The 14,247-nt window shown below is 36.8% G+C and overlaps 1 protein-coding gene across 1 annotated transcript in view; it reads left to right on the plus strand.

Annotated features, from left to right (window-relative positions):
• The window catches only part of WDR76 (WD repeat domain 76), a 62,710-nt gene that overhangs the window by 23,519 nt on the left and 24,944 nt on the right, over window positions 1-14,247 (plus strand). The window contains 4 exon segments of the mRNA XM_032343540.1: window positions 996-1,122; window positions 2,342-2,443; window positions 2,541-2,584; window positions 3,461-3,614. Coding sequence (XP_032199431.1) covers window positions 996-1,122; window positions 2,342-2,443; window positions 2,541-2,584; window positions 3,461-3,614 — 427 coding nt within the window.

Here is a 14,247-nt window from a genome sequence, read left to right on the forward strand (position 1 = left end):
TCTTCAGTTGAGGACATCTTGGCTGTTTCCCAGTTTTGACAGTTATGAATAAAGCTATTATATATACTCATGTGCAGGTTTTTGTGTGGACCACTCTGGAGTTTTTAACTTGTCCATGCTGAGCCTCCAGCATCTGGTCAGTACAGTTCAGGTTTTCCTGCCTTGGCGTTGGTTCCCATTGTGGTTTTGGTTCTTGACTTTCTGTTCCAGTAGGCCATGACTCCTTATATTTGCCTGTCTCTCCAGTATTGAGGACAGAAAGCAGTTTGCACTGTGTCTTTGCTTCTCTTAAGGATCCTAGAAGAGTTACTGACTTGTTAATCTGTTTACCTTTTTACTTGAAAAGACAGGGTGGTGAATTTCAAGTTCCTTATTTGTGGAACTGGAAACTGGAAGTTCTGAACTACTTTTTTAAAATGAAAAAATAGTGCACAAAAGAAGTAGGGTACGTATATGATTTTAAAAAGGGTAAACTATATGGAAGGAAATGCAGTGGAACATTTAAATCTCTTTTCCATTTTAGACCTCAGTTCTCCAGGCCTTCTCCCTAGAAGAAACCACTGTTAGTAGTTTCATGTGTATTCTTTAATAGCTATTCTTAGTATGTACAAATACATGTGTGTACATAACCTTTCTCTCAAAAAAAATGGAAGCATATTCAGCATGTACCGGACCTTGTTTTTCCTTCTTATATCGAAGAATTCATGTCATATCAGTGTGCAAAGGTCTATTTCATTCTTCTTACATTTGCATATTATTCTCTTAGAGATGTATACCATGATTTAACACCTCTCACCTCTCCATGGTGAACATTTAGGATTTTATTTAAAAGCATGGAAACATAAATGTTCAGTTAGAATCAGTGTAGTCATGTATGTATATTTTTGTAATGTGTGAGTATATCTATGAGATACATTCCTGGAAGTTATCTCCTTAATATTAACAAATACAGATCATTGTTTTATAACTTGAATTTTTTTCCCTTACTCCTTTAGGAAAAAGCCAAAGAAGAAAGAAAATGGGACTGGATGTAGAAGGTCAATGAGATTATTAAAAGTAGATCCTTCAGGAGTGTCATTACCAGCACCCCCAGCCCAGCCGACAGTAATTGCAGATGAAAATGTAAGAAAGTGCAAAAACAATATATTACTCAATAAAATACTGAAAAATTTGAAATGTTTGAAACTAGATTTTAAAGGTCATTAAATTTCTTTAATAGGTTCTTCATTAAGTACATACTTGACTGATTCTTGTTTAATGATTAAAATGTCAAAATCATAAAGACTAGTTTGAATTTTTGTAGGCTTACATGCTATGGAATTATGGGTGAATTACTTAAACTTTCTGAGCCCCAGTTTCCCCATATTTAAAGTGGCAACAGTATAGAAATTTCAAAGAGGATTTGTGGGAGTTAAGTGAAACAGTATCTATAAAGTTCTGTATACTGTGTTAAGGGCTTAGTAAATAAACAATAAATGGTAGTATTAATGTTATTAATAATGCATAATATGTGATAATGGTGATGGTCCCTTGCTGTAGTATAACTTTGTACTATCAGTGAATAGAAAGAGTTTTACTTATACTTACCAAGTTTATTATCTAAATAATATTTTAATCATTTTTTTATTCAAGTGCACCCACTGTTTTTAATACTTTTATCTAAGTGCTTAATTACACTTTAGAAGGTAACACTAATTAGATTGGTGCTTTGGGAGCTAATTGCAAATTAAGGTGCTTGGGAAGAGTAGCTTTCCAGTATTTCTGAAGCCTCCGCCCATGGTAGATATATTTACATTTAACTCATTAATGCCACACAACTGAAGCAACACTTGTGAAATGATACTTAATACTCATTGCATGTGATGTACTTTTTGTATTTTCTGTTCTTTTGCTTTTCATTAAAACATTGCTGGCTATAATACATTGAAATGATTTCACAATGCATGGGTTACAACCTATGATTTAAAAAATTGCTGGCATAAAGTAATAACTTTGCTCTGAGTAATGCAATTGAACCAATCTGAATCCATTCCTAGCAACTCCTGTTCTTGGCATTGTAACTTTTGACAAGGTAACTTCTCTAAGATTCATTATTATCTCTTTAAAACGTGGTATCTCATTCACTGGATTATTATGAGGATGAAATAGGGTAATATATGTTATTAGTTTATAGGATATACCTGGCAATCATTCACTGAACAACTGTTTTTGAATGCTAATGATGTGTCACCTATGTTGGTACTGAAAGTAGAGTACTAAAAAACTTACATTCTAGGGCAGAGCAATAATCAACCCGTTTTATTTCTCATTTTAGTCTTTATTTTCTTATTTTTTATAACAGCCTTTGTTACCTCCTGGGCCTTTAGAAATGACTCCTGAAAATCAAGATGATGACAGTGAACTATTTAAAAGATTTTTACAGACTTGGGCAGAAGTGAGCAAGGTATCACTTGGGAGGGCTTACGGCTTTTAGAATTATCTGTTAAGGAAATTTCAGTACATATATTAACTTAGTACTTTGGTATTTTTCATTGTTTCAGACAAGTATTAAGAATACTGAGAAGGAGTTAGTTAACATTAAAAGGTGAGTTAAAAATCCCATGCCTTTGATTTATATTTTCTACAGTCTTTAAATTATAAAGATCATATACCATTACAAGAAGTTTTGAAAATGAGGTGAAATGATTACCTATAATATTTCTATCCTAGCATTTGTTGTTTTTGTATATTTTCTTCCAACTATTGCCACTTGCAATACCGCTATGATACGAGTTTCCTAAATGCTGGGATTTTGTCTCAGTAACCAAATGGTGCCTGGTACATGATATATGTTCACTCATTATTTAATAAATGAGTGAATCCATGTACATTTTTAGTTTATTCTAGTGTATATATAAATTTGCATTATGCATTTCATTAATATTATAGTTACAAAACATTGATATTATGTTACTAGAGTCTTTAAATTTATTGATTAATTGCATACTATTTCATTTACTTAACTTTTTCTGACTTTGTTGGTATTTGGAATTATATTCAGTTTAGTTTTGTGTGGTTAGTTGCATATTTAGTTATATGTGTACATATATTAAAGTGTATATGTGTGATGGTGGGTTAATTCTTTAGGATAGATTCCAGAAGTGAGATTAATGACTCAAGTATTAAGGGACATTTTTCTGGCTTTAGTATACATTACTGAATTGTTTTCTAAAATCTTTTTCTTCTAAAAATCTCATATGAATTTACTCTGCCACTAGCACTGTTAGTGAATGTATGTTTTAACTGCAGCCTGCTACCTTTTGTAAGTGAAAAATAGTATCCCATTCTTTAATTTGATTTACTTGATTATTAGGAGGTTGACTGTTTTCACTAACTGTGTCTCTTTTATTTTTTGAGTCATCTTTTAGTTATTTTGACTACTGATTGGTTTTACTTCTAAAATTTAACTTCTTTTCCTCAGCTATAAAGCCAATTTAAGTGGCATGGTCATTAATGAAGATACTGTTCATAAAGTCACCAGAGGTGCAATATTTTCTGTGGCTCTCCACCCATCAGAAATTAGAACTTTGGTGGCAGCTGGGGCCAAATCTGGGCAAGTTGGACTTTGGGATTTGGTAAGTTAATTTTTTGAAAGTAATAAAGTTTGACTGAAATAGTCTATAGGAGAATGGCCTACAGCCACATGTTTTATAGATGTTACTTGAGATTTATAGTTTTGTACTTTGTGATTCCAGATTTTAGAAATCAAGAAATTTTTGCTGGCTTTCTAGAACTTAAACATTTTTTATTTCATTAATAGTCAACTGAGCATAAATTAATTGCCAGGAAACAGTTATATCTTTAAATGTAAATTTGAAAAGATCACACAAAATTCTTAGTTTTCTGATTGTGTTTATTTATTTATAATATTTTTATTTATGTTTGTGAGAGAGAGCACGAGAGCAGGCAAGCATGGGCATGGGGGAGGGGCAGGGGGAGAAGCAGACTCCCCGCTGCACAGGGAGCCCAGAGGTGGGACTTGATCCCAGGACCCTGGGATCATGACCTGAACTGAAGGCAGATGCTTAACTGACTGAGCCACCCAGGCACCCTCTTTTTTTTTTTTTTAAGTTTTATTTATCTGACGGGGCCGGGGAGGGGAGAGAGAGAGAGATAGCACAAGTAGGCAGAGAGGCAGGCAGAGAGAGAGGGGAAGGCAGGCTCCCTGCTGAGCAGAGAGCCTGATGTGGGGCTTGATACCAGGACCCTGAGATCCCAGGACCTGAGCCAAAGGCAGAGGCTTAACCCACTGATCCACCCAGGCGCCCCATCCCTCTAACTATTTTTAAAATTTCTGGGGCACTTGGGTGGCTCAGTCGATAAACATCTGCCTTTGGCTCAGGTCATGATCCTGTAGTATTGGGATCGAATCACCACGTCAGGCTCCTTTCTCAGCAGACTCTCCCTCTCCCTCTGTTCTTTCTCTCTTGCTCACTCTCTCTCTCAAATAAGTAAATAAAATCTTTTTTAAAAAATCTAAAAATAAATAAAGTTTTCAGACTGGGAAAAATATCTTCCTAGGGATCTGCTTAGGATAATCCCATTCAGGGGTGCCTGGGTGGCTCAGTGGGTTAAAGCCTTTGCCTTTGGCTCAGGTCATGATCCCAGGGTTCTGGGATCGAGCCCTGCATCGGGCTCTCTGCTCAGAGGGAGCCTGCTTCCTCCTCTCTTTCTCTGCCTGCCTCTCTGCCTACTTGTAATCTCTGTCTGTCAAATAAATAAATTAAATAAATCTTAAAAAAAAAAATCCCATTAATTTTTTTATGAGTTACAAACAGACACTGAATTCCATTCATTGTCCATATAATTCCCCATGGATTGATTTTGTTGGTTACAAAATTGAGAAAAGCCAAGTTAATGTTCTTGAATTTATTTTCTTATTGGCAAAGTAGGACAAAGACCTGAGAAATACTGTAAGGACAATTAATGGAGATGCTGGTTAGGGTTAATAAACAGATTTTGTGAGAAGAAGAAAGAAATAAATACCAAATTCTCTCTTGTTTTTGGAGCATAGGTTCTTCCTTAGTTTGATAAAGTGGGTGAGGTTGGGAGGTAAAAGTATTTGGTAAATAAAACAAATAGAGAAGTGGGAAGAGGACTAAAAATAGTATAAGGTAGTACAAGCTAAGAGACAAGTTTCATGGGTTGGAGTTTGACCATCCTTCTTGCAGGTAAGTTAAAAAGAATGGGAGTAGAGAAAAGGCCACTGATTTTGAAATTGGGGTACCATTAGTTGAGAGAATAGCTTCAACAATGAGATAAGGAAGGAACACAGACTTTGATAGAATAAAAAAGAATAGGGTAGTGGAAGAAATGAAAGCAATCAATAAAAATCAGTGGTTGAAGAACTCTGAAAAGGAATAATAGAAAATTAGCATAGTCAAGTGAAAATCTTTTCAGGGTAGATTGATTTGTACAGAGTTGAAGACGTGTAAAAGTCCCTTTGTCATGTCTTTCCTGGTGGCTCCAAAATCTGTATTACTAAATCTCTGTAGTCTGGTATCTCTCTCAACTTTCTAATTGTCCCAGACACTTGGCTATCATGTTAACAGCTTGAGTAAGTCTTAAATGCAAAACTTCTGCTGTCCTGTGCTCATCCCCCAGTTCCTCTAGTTTAAAAAAAAAAAAAATTAACTTGGAATCAGTTGGTTAAGTGGCTGCCTTTGGCTCAGGTCATGATCCCAGGGTCCTGGGATCCAGCTCGGAGTCAGGCTCCCTGCTGGGTGGGGAGCCTGCTTCTCCCTCTCCCTCTGCCTGCTGCTCTGCCTACTTGTGTCAAATAAATAAATCTTTGAAAAAAATTTACTTGATTAACACATAATTACCTATTATAAAATTCACATTTTATTTTATTTTATTTTATTTTATTTTATTATTTTTAAAGATTTTATTTATTTATTTGACAGAGAGAGATCACAGTAGGCAGAGAGGCAGGCAGAGAGAGGCGAAGGGAAGCAGGCCCCCTGCTGAGCAGAGAGCCCAATGCGGGACTCGATCCCAGGACCCTGAGATCATGACCTGAGCCGAAGGCAGTGGCTTAACCCACTGAGCCACCCAGGCTCCCCAAAATTCACATTTTAAATATACAACTCAATGATTTTAATACGTTTATTACTGAGTTGTGTAACTATTCATACTCTAGTTTCAGAACATTTTCAATCATTCCTATATGTTCCTCGGCTATTTAGATTTAATCCCCCAGTTAATTACTCTCGTTCCTAGGCAGATCTCCATAAATTTGCCATTTTTGGACATGTCATATAAATAGAATCATATAGTATTTGGTCTTTTATGTTAACTTTTTTCTTGTAGAGTAATGTTTTCAAGGTTCATTTATGTTTTAGTATATATCAGTATTTCATTCTTTTAAATTGTTGAATAGTATTCCATTGTATACCACATTTTGTTGATCCATTTTATCACTTAATAGATATTTAGATTGTTTCTACTTTTTGGCCATTCTGAATAATGCTACTAAAAACATTGGTGTACACATTTTTGTTTGGATATGTGTTATTTCTCTTGGGAAGACACCTAGGGGTAGAATTGCTGGGTCTTTTTTTTTTTTTTTTTTGAATTGCTGGGTCTTAATGGTAATTCATTAACATTTTGAGGAACTGCCAAACTGCATTCTAAAATGATTGCTTCATTTACTATTCCCACCAGCAACATATGAGGGTTCTAATTTCTCCACATGCTCACCAGTATATATTATTGTCTGTCTTTTAGAGTATAACCTTTCTGGTGGGTGTGAAATGGTATCTCACTGCGGTTTTTTTAATTTGTATTTCCCTAATGACTAACAATGTTCAGCATCTTTTCATGCCATTTGAATATCTTTGGTGAAATAGCTATTCAAATCTTCAATCAATTTTTTAAAAAAGATTTTATTTGTTTATTTAACAGAGAGAGATCACAAGTAGGCAGAGAGAGAGAGAGAGAGAGGAGGATGCAGGCTCCCTGCTGAGCAGAGAGCCCGAGGCAGGACTCGATCCCAGACCCCTGAGATCATGACCTGAGCAGAAGGCAGAGGCTCAACCTACTGAGCCACCTAGGCGCCCCTCTTTAATCAATTTTTAATTAGGTTGTTTGTCTTATTGAACCAGAAGAGTTCGTAAATTCTAGATACAGATTCTTTCTTAGATATGTCTTCGAATTTTACTTATGCTTTTGGTGTTATATTTTAAAAATCTTTGTCTAGTCCCAAGCTTTTTTTTTTTTTTTTTTTTAAAGATTTTATTTTTATTTATTAGAGAGAGCACAAGTAGGGGAGCAGCAGAGGGAGGGGAAGAAGCAGGCTCTCTGCTGAGCATGGACCCCAGTGAGGGGCTCCATCCTAGAACGTTGAGATCATGACCTGAGCCAAAGGCAGTTGCTTAACCAACTGAGCCACCCAGGTGCCCCTGGCCCCAAGCTTTTAAGAGCTTTTTCTGTTGTTGTTGTTGTTTTTTTTTTGTCCTGAAAATTTTATAGTTTTCCTTTTACATTTAGTTTGCTGATTCATCTTGAGTAATTTTTAAATATGGTGTGAGACAAGAGCCCAAATTTATTTTTTTGTATATGAATATCCAGTTGTCATTTTTAAAAAAGATTTATTTAGGGGCGCCTGGGTGGCTCAGTGGGTAAAGCCGCTGCCTTCGTCTCGGGTCATAATCTCAGGGTCCTGGGATCGAGTCCCGCATCAGGCTCTCTGCTCAGCGGGGAGCCTGCTTCCTCCTCTCTCTCTCTCTGCCTGTATACCTGCTTTGTTATCTCTCTCTGTCAAATAAATAAATAAAATCTTTTTAAAAAAATTTATAAAAAAGATTTATTTATTTATTTGTCAGAGAGAGAGAGCGCACAAGCTTGGGTGAACAGCAGGCAGAGGGAGAAGCAGGCTCCCTCCTGAGCAAGGAGCCCAATACAGGACTCAATCCCAGGACCCTGGGATCATGACCTGAGCCAAAGAGAGACACTTAAGCAACTGAGCCACCCAGGCATCCCCCAGTTGTCATTTGTTGAGAAGATTATCCTTTCCCCTATTGAACTGCCTTGACACTCCCTCAGTTTTTCCTCTTAACTTTCTGTCAGGTTCCTAGTGTCACCTAGAATCAAAAGTTGTTATCCTTTACTGAGTCACCCATTTTCCCATTCATTTCTTTGTTCATTCCACATTTATTATTTTGTGTTTAGTAATATTCTCATGATTTCCCAGCTATTAAACATTTGTGAGCAAAAGACTGTCTCTGCCCTCTTAGCGTTTAGAATTTAGTGGCCAAAACAGCATTAATGAAATAATGGCCAAATATGTGATTACATATTTGATGAGTGAATTATATACTGTGATAAATGGCCTGAAGGAAAGTACTGTAAATGAAAACATATGACAGGGGGCTGACCTAATTAGAGGTTTAGGGCAAGTTTCCTTGAGGAACTGAGATGAGATTTGAAAGCTAAGGTGTAGACCAAGTAAAGAAAGGGGAAAGGGTATTTCAGGCCGGTGGGGGGGAGCATGTCAAGGACCTTACTAGAAAGGGGAAAGCCTACCTGATACATTTAAGGACCTGAAAGAATGTTTGTGTGGCCCACTATTTTGTACAAGTTACATCTCTAATTAAAGGCAGCTCGTAGGTATTCTCAAATGTGAAAAAACTCAAGAAATTCAAGACATGTGAGCTCATGTGGAAAAAAAACTGCTTGAGAGCAAATCTCAGCCAGTTAAGAGTAAATCAGAATTAAGAGTTATGGAATGAGAAGCTTGACAAAAGAATTGGTGATGGGCATTGAATCCCTTCCAGTGCAGGACTCATATAATATAGCTACATGAACAATGCTTATGGAACTGGATGGGAATGTTATCAACCTGGACAAAACAAAAATAATAATTGACAAAATATAGAGATGGAGATAGGGTAGGTTGGTAAAGGGTCATATGCTGTCATTCAATAGAAAATGTCTAAAATTGAGACATAGTTAAAAAATAAACATAATGACTACAGCTCATTTTGTTTTATACTTTTTCCTTTTTAGGGGCTATTGCTTGATAAAGTTACAAATACAGTTGACCTGTAACATGGTTTAAACTTGGTGGGCCTACTTATACATGGATTTTTTTTTTTTTAATAAATATATAGGAAAATTTTTTGGAGATTTGTAACAATTTGAAAAAACTTGTAGATGAACCATGTAGTTTAGAAATACTGAAAAAATAAAGAAAAAGTTAGGTGTGTCATGAATGCATAAAATCATGTAGAGACTTTTCATTTACTACCATAAAATATATGCAAACCTATTTTATAAAAAGTAAACATTTTTCAAATCTTCCAACAAACACAGATTCTATGTGGCACCATCACAGTTAAGAGAAATGTAATAAATATAAAGATACAGTATTAAATCTTAACTGCATAAAACTAATAGTTATAGTACTATAGAAATCTCTTAGCTCTTTGTTACCGTGGTGAGCCTAATTATGGCAAGTATCTCCTTGAAACACCAGTCATCTCTGTGGGAATGGTTTATCTCCAGTAAACTGTGTATCACAGAAAAAGTGATCTCTCAGGGTTCTTGCATATTTTTCATCGTGCTCAGTGCAATACCGTACACCTTGAATAACACCGTAGACTCATATGGTGCCACTAGTGATGCCAGAAAGAGCTTCCAAGAAACAGAAAATTCAGGACAGTACAGAAAAGAGTTGGAATTGCTTGATAAATACTATAAATTGAGGTCTGTAGTAGCAGTTGCCTGGCATTTCAGGATAAATGAATCTAGCAGAAGGACTATTGTAAAAAAAAAAAAAAATTGTAAAATCGTTGCTACAGCTTCTCTAGCAGATGTGGAAAGCCTTGTACTTTTTGCAAAATACCTTTTTATTTCATATTGAAGATGTGGCTTTTATGTGGGTATAGGATTGCCCCAAGGAAGACATACCTGTAGACTAATACGATTTAAGAAAAATTAGTCATCATATGACAAAACAGATGGAAGGTGAAAGATCTGAAGCTGGGGAATTTAATGCTGGCAAAGGATGGTTTGATAATTTTTAGAAGTTTGGTTTAAAAATATGTCAGGATAGCAAGCAGCTTCTGCTGACCCAAGAGTGCAGACAAGTTCTCAGACACCATTAAGAAAATTAGTGAGAAAGGATATCTGCCTGAGCAGGTTTCTAATTCAGAGGAAAGTGCATTGGGTAAAAAAAAATGCCACAAAGGACATTTCTTAGTAAGGAAGAGAGGTGAGCACCAGGTTTGAAGGCAGAATAGGCTAACTCTTCTGCATAAATACAGTTGGGTTCATGATCAGGACTGCCCTCATCTATAAAGCTGCTAATCCCTGACCTCCAAGGGAAAAGATAAACACCAGCTGCCAGTCTTTTGGCTGTACAACAGGAAGTCCTAAACGAGCACTTTTCTGGATTGGATTCATCAGTGCTTTTTCTCTGACATCAGGAAGTACTTTGTCAGTAAGGGACTGCCTTTTAAATTTTTTCTGATACTGGACAATGTCCCTGGCTTCCCAGAACTCCATGAGTTCAACACCAAAGACATGAAAATGTTGCTCCCAAATATGGTGAGCCTCTAGATCAGGGGGTCATTAAGGATGTTTAAGGCTCCTAACACATGGTGCTCTATCGAAAAGGTTGTCAAGGCCATGGAAGAGATGCCCTGTAGAGAAAACATGAAAGTCTGGAAAGATAACACCATTGAAGATACCATTGTTGTTATAGAAAAAGCCAGGAAAGCAATCAAGCCTGAACAGAATAAATTCCTGCTAGAGAAAACTGTGTCCAGATGTTGTATATGACTTCACAGGATTTATAACAGAGACAAGGAAATCATGAAAGAGATTGTGGTTATGGCAAAAATGGTGGGGGTGAAGGGTTTCAGGATATGGATCTTGGAGGAATTCAAGGACCAAGAGATTCTCCACCAGAGGAATTTAGAGAAGAGTGCTTGGTGGAGATGGTACTTCTGAACCAGTGCCAGATGATGAAGCAGTGTTAGAAAACAAATTGACACTCTTAATCTCAGGAAACAAACTGAGGGCTGCTGAAGAGGGGTGGGGAGGGATAGGGTGGCTAGGTGATGGACATTGGGGAGGGTATGTGGTATAGTGAGTGCTGTGAATTGTAGAAGACTGATGATTCACAGACGTGTACCCTGAAACAAATAATACATTCTATGTTAAAAAAAAATTGACAATCTGGCATAAGCATTTTGAGTATTCAAGATAGCTACTTCTTTTATGACGTGGGCCCTTCTATTGTATGGACACTGTAAAGCAAATGGTGGAAGAAGAATAGGTACTGTATGTTTAGAAACATTTTTAGAGAAATGAAAAAAAAGACAAATTATGATGTACTTCATAAAGTTACACTCTGTGTGCCTCCCTCTCCTGCATCTTCATCTACCTTCTCCACCTTTTCTATTGCTGTCACCCCTGAGATAGCAACACTCAGCTCCTCCTCATCTTCAGCCTACTCAGCAAAAAGACAGCAAGGATGAAGACCTTTATGACGTCAATCCATTGATTTAGTAAATAGTCATCCTGTGGTACAGTTAACAAATTTATCTGTTGTATATGTGTCTGTCTTCATGTGAAAATCTAGTAACAGCAAGAAGTAAATGAGACATTTTTGTGTCATTATCATCCTCATTGCGTAAGTAGTCATTATGAAGAACATCATGTGCAAAACTTGTATGAAAGTGGATAGCCTATCCTTACATGGGCATAGGTGAGTAGTATTTAATACAAAATTAATAATGTGTTAGCTTTCTTACTGTTTTATAATTTTGCTTTCAAAGAATGATATTACCATACAGTATACCTTTCTTTCTTGTAATTGAAGATACTTTCTATCAGCCTATCAACATAGGCAAGTGGTTTGTCTTTTTTTTTTTTTTTAAAGATTTTATTAAAAAAAAAAGATTTTATTTATTTATTTGACAGAGAGAGATCACAAGTAGGCACAGAGGCAGCAGAGAGAGAGAGGGGGGAGGAAGCAGGCTCCCCGCTAAGCAGAGAGCCCGATGCGGGACTCCATCCTAGGACCCTGAGATCATGACCTGAGCCGAAGGCAGTGGCTTAACCCACTGAGCCACCCAGGCACCCCTAGTGGTTTGTTTTTTTAAAATGTTTCCAGTACTGTGTTGTGACATGACTGTAATACCATACACCATCAAAATTTTATAAGGATTCATTCATTTGTGTATAGACTATGCTACTGTGAAGCTACTGTATTGATTACACTAGGCTATCATAAAGCAGTCGGATTGCCACTTTATTATCAATGCAGTAAATATGGATTTCACATTATGTTTGCTTTTTTTTTTTTTTAAAGATTCTATTTATTTATTTGATAGAGACAGCGAGAGAAGAACAGAAGCAGGGGGAGTGGGAGAGGGAGAGAAGCAACCTTCCTACTGAGGAGGAGCCCCATGTGAGGCTCGATCCCAGGACTCTGGGGTCATGACCTGAGCCAAAGGCAGACACTTAACGGCTAAGCAACCCAGACGCCCCTATGTTTTCATTTTTGATGTTTAGTGTTAGTAATACATATACTATTTGAAGTGTTTTGTATCATATAAGACAGTATTTTTTTTTAAGATTTTATTTATAAGAGAGAGAATGAGAGGGGAGGGGTCACAGGGAGAAGCAGACTCCCTGCTGAGCAGGGAGCCCGATGTGGGACTCGATCTGGCGACTCCAGGATCATAATTTAAGCCGAAGGCAGTTGCTTAACCAACTGAGCCACGCAGGCGCCCCTAAGACAGTATTGAGAAGTACTGACAGATGATTCATCTTGTAAACAGATGACATAAACTTAGGGTATTGAAAAACAATGCAGTCCTATAAATGTATTTTCTTTTCCTTATGGTTTTAATATTCTTTTCTCTGGTTTTCTCTATTGCAGAAGTACAGTATATAATATGCATAACCTACTAAACGTGTTAATTGACTGTATATGTGGTTATTAAGGATGTTGGTCAACAGTAGGGTATGAGCAGTTAAGTTTTTACGTAGTCAAAAGTTATACATGGTTCAGCTGCATGGTGAGCTGGTGCGCCAAATCCCCATGTTGTACAAGGGTCAGCTGTACTCAAACTTCAGAAATTCAGCCTGATTTTCTTTTATTATTTTGAAGTGTAGTTATATTTAGTCCTATTAAAAATGGCATGTATAGCATGGTCTTATTTTTTTTTTTAATTTGTCTGTCATTGTAAGTACATACAAAGATATTTATATTAATAATAGTATTTTAGTGATAATTTAGTTAATTTTGGATTTGGAGTGATTTTTTTTTTTAAAGATTTTATTTATTTATTTGACAGAGAGAGATCACAAGTAGGCAGAGAGGCAGACAGAGAGAGAGGAGGAAGCAGGCTCCCCGCTGAGCAGAGAGCCCGATGTGGGACTCGATCCCAGGACCCTGAGATCATGACCTGAGCCGAAGGCAGCGGCTTAACCCACTGAGCCACCCAGGCGCCCCTGGAGTGATTTTTAATAATTATCTTTCTACATTTCTGTATTTAAGTTTTTTGTAACAATGGAGCGTTTTTTGTTTTTCTGAAAAATGCTATGCACAATTATGTGAAGATACTAACAATGGTTAACTCTGGGTAGGAGGAGTGAATATGATTATAATTTTTTCCCTTCCTTTCCTTTAAAAAAATTGTTTTGTTTAAATTTAAAATGAAAGATGCTCAAGTATTTCAGCTCAAGTGTTTCAGAGCAGATTAAGCCAGATTTGGAAATGATAGTTTTCATTCATAATATGACATATGCCATAAGAATATAGCTTAGGGGCACCTGGGTGGCTCAGTGGGTTAAAGCCTCTGCCTTCGGCTCAGGTCATGATCCCAGGGTCCTGGGATCGAGCCCCGCATCGGGCTCTCTGCTCAGCGGAGAGCCTGTTTCTCCCTCTCTCTCTGCCTGCCTCTCTGCCTACTTGTGTTCTCTGTCTGTCAAATAAATAAATAAAATCTTAAAAAAAAAAAAAAAAGAATATAGCTTATCCAGATCTGAGAAGTGATGATTTAGGAATTGGTAATCCAGTTGTGGAAAGGATAATCCCTAGAAGTAGTAAGAATATTAATGTGGAATTGAAACATATGCATTTTCAGTTGCCATGGTGTATTTAGGGGATAGAACATGGGGCTTGAACTCAGGACCCTGAGATGAAAACAGAGCTAAAATCAAGCATCAGAAGCCCCAGAGATAAAATAT

The sequence above is a fragment of the Mustela erminea genome, chromosome 5 (genome assembly GCF_009829155.1).
Source record: "Mustela erminea isolate mMusErm1 chromosome 5, mMusErm1.Pri, whole genome shotgun sequence".
In the NCBI taxonomy this organism is placed as follows: Eukaryota; Metazoa; Chordata; class Mammalia; order Carnivora; family Mustelidae; genus Mustela; species Mustela erminea.